The 5,894-nt window shown below is 43.1% G+C and overlaps 1 protein-coding gene across 6 annotated transcripts in view; it reads left to right on the top strand.

Annotated features, from left to right (window-relative positions):
- Positions 1-5,894, top strand: part of LOC109301517 (sodium channel protein type 1 subunit alpha) — a 231,210-nt gene that overhangs the window by 171,667 nt on the left and 53,649 nt on the right. For all 6 annotated transcript variants that reach the window (XM_019522724.1, XM_019522727.1, XM_019522722.1 and 3 more), the window contains one exon: positions 2,871-3,025. In XM_019522724.1, the coding sequence (XP_019378269.1) occupies positions 2,871-3,025 (155 nt within the window). The remainder of the gene's footprint in view (positions 1-2,870; positions 3,026-5,894) is intronic.

Genomic DNA, 5,894 nt, shown 5'->3' with positions numbered 1-5,894 from the left:
CTCCTTGACCCAACCATGCCCTGAGACCTGGCCAGCTGGCATGTGCTCTGCAGGCTGTTTGCACAGGTTTGCATCCCTTGAGGTAGGAAGGTCACACCCCCAGGGTAGGAGGGGGAGTTGGCTTGGTGCCAGAGCCACCCCTTAGGCAGTAGAGTGCAGGATTGGAAAGTTTGTGTACACAGGACAGGAGGGTGGGAAAGGGGACACTACATCCTGGGATGCTGGAGGACTGCAGCTGAAGCAGCTCATCTGTAGGGAATGGCCACGAATTAATGAAACATGAGCTGGGTAACATGGATCAGAGATAAACTTACTCTGGAGTGGTGTAACTTTAAGATACCTGAAGTGTGCTTAAAACTAGTTTCAGATGTTAATGTGTGAACAATCCAGGGGTTAAAAGCTCCAGAAGCCACATGGCCCTAGATTGGTATTGTTCCACTAAGGCAGCTAAGATATATAGGTTTCAATGCTGAGCTTAAGTCTGCCAGTGAATTCAGCCCAGGGTGTTTTTCTGTCAATGCATAGTGATAAGTAGATTCCTTCAGCCTGATTTTCACCATATTTCCAAGTACTATTCTCCCACTTGGAGTAAACTTCTAGGCCAAAGTATATCACAGTTCTGAAGAATGCTTGCCAACAGTGGAAAATCTTTGGCTAATTCATATTACAGGAGGAACAGAAGTCAAATCACTAAGAGTAGAGACAGATGTTGCCTAACGTCTCATTTGTGCCACCATAAAATTGTTTATGGTGCACAGATGATGAGCAAATAGATGTCAATACCTTTGATATCTGAGCAAATAGATGTCAATACCCTTTACAGGAAAGGAAAATCAGTGGCACAAGCAAAGGTGGAAATAAACGCTGCCATTTTATTGAGGTAAACATCTATTATCTCTGTGGCACTTCCCCTGCTCAGTCAGACCCATTCCTCCATGATCACAGGGAAACAAAGTCTGGCTGGGCGGAAAAAAGCCCTGCTTTCCCTGCTCAGCCAGACCTGTGTCCCAGGTCTGACTGAGCGGGTAAAGCAAAAGATCCCATCACCCCTTGTCCTACAACATCAATGGCAGGACAAGGGGCGACATGTGTTTCTCCTTGTGAAATTGATCAGCTGTTCTGTGACACCTGTTTCTTGCCCAGCTGATCATCTTGTCCTAACTTAATATAGGCATTGAGTAGAGAGCAGCTCCCCATATACTTGTACATCATGGAGGGAAGGGGCCAGTATAAAAAACTGAGATAGATAGATATATAGATGTATGTATGTATATATATATTTATTTTACATAGCTCTGTCAATGAGCCTTATACCTAAGACAATTTGTAACATATGTTCATCAGTATCACCCTTTTTGTATAATTAATTTATTGCATGAATATTGCAGATACCACTAGAAGCATATGCTTCTACCTTTATAGAAATATGCTGATTGTATAGACATTTATCCAAAGTAGGAAGCTCTACTCATTACCCTTACTTACATTATATTTAATGTCTCATACCAATTGTGTAAAAGGTAACATTTGGCTTAAGTTGTCTAAAATAATGGTGTATCTTGGTATATTAAATTCATCATAAGGTATTTCTGAATTTTTAGTCAAGGAAAAAAGTAAACTTATGAAAACAAGGAGATAAATTTCTGTCCCATTTTACCCTCCATTTGAAGGGCCAAGATTTCTTTATATGGATGATTTACGCTGAATGCATTTGTAAAAATTATAAACTGATTTAAAATTGACGGTACTTCATGGATTTTTTAAAAAGAAGTAAAAAAAAGTTGAGCTCCTGAATTGAGATGTGGCAGAATTGTGCAAGATATTACCATTTTTTTTTTCAAATTTCTGCTTTCAAATTCATACATTGCAATACTGATTTGGAGAATGGAAGGTAGACATTGTTATGATCCTGATTCAAGAAAGTTGTCACTTCTTCCTTTGTGTAGAGTCTCTATAAATCATGCTTTTCCTATTTATCTCCAAACTACTATGGTCTTTCCCTTTGTTTCTTTATGTCGTACCTAGTGTTACTAAACTCGGCTTAAAATACATTGTGTTCCAATTCCATTCACAATCCTCTTCCACACTTCTTATAACAGTGCTGTCTCTGCTTTTACATCCAGTTCTGACATGCCAACCTCATCTTCAAGGCACTCCACAATTTTTTCCCTGCCTACATCTCTGCACTTATTTTCTCCTAATCCTACTCCTGGTGCCTTGAATTTCTCTTGAGCCAATATATGAAAGCCTCTCTTTTATATTACCTTGACTCTCACTGCTGTAAGTTCTTCTGTTATACCTCAAACTGCCCTTCCTGTAAGCATGTATACCTCTTTTGTTTCAGTTTTCCTTCAGATTCACTTAATTCAGCACATTATCCACTTTAACCCACAAAGGTATACTGTTTAGGGTATGAATCATGTCTTATCTTGGCCCTGAACCTCACTGGAACCTCACAGTCACATTTGAATATAAATAATAACTATTTTCTACACATAAGTAGCTTTAATGAATTATAAACTTGCTTGAAGCTTAGCTGTATAACATGTTGTCTGTATTTAATTTGGTTTTATGTGGAAAGGGCTATCTTCCTATATTTGTATATTATTGAGTACCTAATCAACAACCAGTTAATTAGAAATACTTTCCCCCATTCTTTCACTTAATGGCAAATGCACTTGTCTCAGTAGATGTATATTTGATTTCACTGCTTGAAAAAACGGACTTTATATTATCTGAATTTCGATTTTATTATAGTATAATTCATTGAAAGGTAGTGGGTATATAGGTAATTAAATGAATAGTCAGAAGTTAACTACTTAAGCACAATTCCTCTATTCTGCCTTCTCAATAGGTATCTTGTTTTACAGACTGTGTACGAAGGTTTAAATGCTGTCAAGTCAGTGTAGAAGATGGGAGAGGAAAACAATGGTGGAGCCTTAGGAAAACATGCTTCAGGATAGTTGAACACAACTGGTTTGAGACCTTCATTGTCTTTATGATTCTCCTTAGTAGTGGTGCTCTGGTGAGTTAAACAAGAAATGAATATAATGTTTCTGTGGAAAAAAAACTTTTTAAAATCAAAATTCATTTTAGCATATTTTTCTTAGCAAATAAAATATGAAACTCCCTGTCCTTAAATACCAAGGGACAAATTATGGTCACTCCGGTCCTGGTGGTTCAGATGTGAAAAAAGGGTAGAAGGAATGTTCTTTACAACAGCATACCACTGAAAGAACAGCTATATTTCTCAAGGGGGTACTACTACTTCTAACAAAGCTAGTTATACAGACGAGACATAGTGAGGGACCATGAGTTACAAATGCTGTATAATGAATAAGGATCAAAAAATAAGTAACTGTATTATAAACTATAATTAATACTAATATACTTAATATGAATAACTTTCTTCAACATACAACAGTAACAACCAAAGAAATACAGCACATAGACATGCTATAAGCAGTATCCTGAAGGCTTCACATAAATTAGAGCGTAAGAAAGCTAAGTGTCTATAAAATGATACACATTGACCTGAGGCAGTGTGCTTTGTAACTGTACGTTGAAAATTCCACAAGTCTGCTAGCAAACTTTTAATATTGACAGTGTTGGTATTTGATGAACTGCTCCTTTGAAGACTCAAGCCTGTTTAAAAAATACTAGGGGGCCTGGACATGAGACACATCTACACTGGTATAATTTACTTGGTTACTGTACACTGATATAAATTACATGGTGGACAGACAACCAGCTGCTTTTAATAGGATCTGTTATAATGCCTTGCTACTACCAGGTGGGGTAGGACCAAGTAATAACTTATTTGCCTATCCCAGGGGTTGGCAACATAGGGAGCCTGCAGAGCCAGTTGATCTGATCTGCAGATAGGGCTCCAGACATAGGGCTTGAACCTATGCTTGTGCTCACACCTGCTCTGGAGCTAGTCAGTGAGGAGCTGCTCCAGGCCCAGGCAACTTCTAGCTGTGCCTTTGCTGCCACTGCTTCTCCCCTGCCCTCCACCCTCTCAAGCCTCCCCGCAGCTATGTCATGGGCATAACTACCAGACAGTAGGGAGAGTCAGGGCCAGACAGCTGGAAGCTGCATCCAGGCTCCTGCTTTTTTTTCCCCCCTCTCCTCCCCCTGCTCAACTCCCAGCTGCAGCATAGAAGTGGCAACAGTGTGGATGCAACTTCCTGATGCTCAGCCCCAGTGCAGCTCCCCACCAGTGGAAGCTGGTTGAGGAGTGGAGGCCTGGGAGGAGCAGGGGTGTGGGCATAGTCCCCATCTGCCTGACCCTGGTGTAGGCCCAGGGAGAGCTCCCAGCCACTGATATGCCATGGAAGCCACCCAGCCCTTGTTGGACTGATGCTAGATGGTGGCTGGGGCTGGATGAAGGTGACTCTGCCCCCACCTGACTGAGAGAAATCAAGTTCTGGGACCCCATGCTATCCTGCCAGCCTGAATCAGGGCCCCATCACCCCCTCCCCATTGGCCAAAATCAGGATCTTCTCACCCCACCCCTCTGGCTCCCCACTCACCTGCAACACCCTTTGGGGGAAGGGCTCAGCCCAGAGAGCAAAGACAGTGGTGGTGTCAGGTGGGCAGGTTCCCCCTCCCTGTCTCCTTCCATGCTGGTAGCACAGGTAAGTAGGGAGCTGGGGGAGAAGACCTGAGATGGGAGCTGAGCTTCTAGGGGACATGCAGGGGCTGGTAAGCCCCAATGGACTGGGGGTGGGAGGAATTAACCACAGGAAACTGGGGGGCACTGAATGGTAGGGTAGCAGGGGGTTGAGTCCTGAGGGGCTGGGGTGGTAAGAAGTTGCTCCAGGAGGCAGGGGAGCCCAGAATGAGAGCGGGAGGGAACCTGTGGAGCATGGAGGGGAAGTGGGGTTCCCCAGCTACCAGCTCCCTGCTGTCACTCTGGAGCAGGATATAGCATGCACTGAAAGTTGTACCTCCTGGGATGCTGGAGGACTGCTCCCACTTCAAATTAGCTCCATGGAGTAGTCTGACTTGACTGCAACACGAGCTCCCTAACACCAGCTGAAGACAATCCTTAGCTGAAAAGGACAATCTCTGAGATAAGCAGAAGGTATTTAGTTCATCTTTTCCTGCCTAAACATGTGGACACTCCCATTTTAAGAATCCTTAACACATGTGAAAGATAATGTGTAACAGCAGCCTTAGATGCTTGGCTACAAGGTCCTGCTACTGTGTTCAGGGTCAAATCAGTCAGCAGATCTTGAGTGAGGACAGAATTTTTCCTCCAGATCAGACTTGCAATGGTGTTCTTTGCCGCCTTACATTGTGCACAGAATGAACCCCCTACTGGGAACACCTGGGCTCAGTTTAACCTAATAAATTCCCTTTCATTGAAGTAGCAAAGTATTGTCAGGGCCTTTCAATCTCCTGATATTTACCTGTGGCACATTGTAGGGGCTATTGATGGGGTGTTTGTGACTGTGGTATGAGGGATTGGTTAGAGTGAATGATTTTGTAGATCTTTCTGAACAAAAGGTTGCCTGTAAACTAAGGGGATTGGACTATGGAACAGGTGCAGCTGGTGAACTAAGACTGGTGGGATGGTAGAGCATCCATGGGAGTGGCAGGGGAGGGGCAGGTAATCACAGTGTCGGTGTGAACCTTACAGTTCTGAAAGTAGGAAAAAGCGTGCAGATCAAACATGGATACACCCAAGTCTCGTCCACATGATAGCAACTGTCCTGACAGGCCCAGGGACTTTACCCAGTGGGAGGCTACCTCAGATAGGGTTGCTCTGCTTAGCCATGATTGACAAGCAGCTGTGTGTGCCAATCACAAAGCTAGGTACCCTGATGAACCAGGCGAGTGATGGCACTGTAAACATCACAGATGATAATAATTACAGTGCGTGGGCA

Source organism: Gavialis gangeticus, unplaced genomic scaffold (assembly GCF_001723915.1).
Source record: "Gavialis gangeticus isolate Ggan-Ray unplaced genomic scaffold, GavGan_comp1, whole genome shotgun sequence".
NCBI classification, from domain to species: domain Eukaryota; kingdom Metazoa; phylum Chordata; order Crocodylia; family Gavialidae; genus Gavialis; species Gavialis gangeticus.
This window is presented reverse-complemented; position numbering and strand designations above follow the sequence as displayed.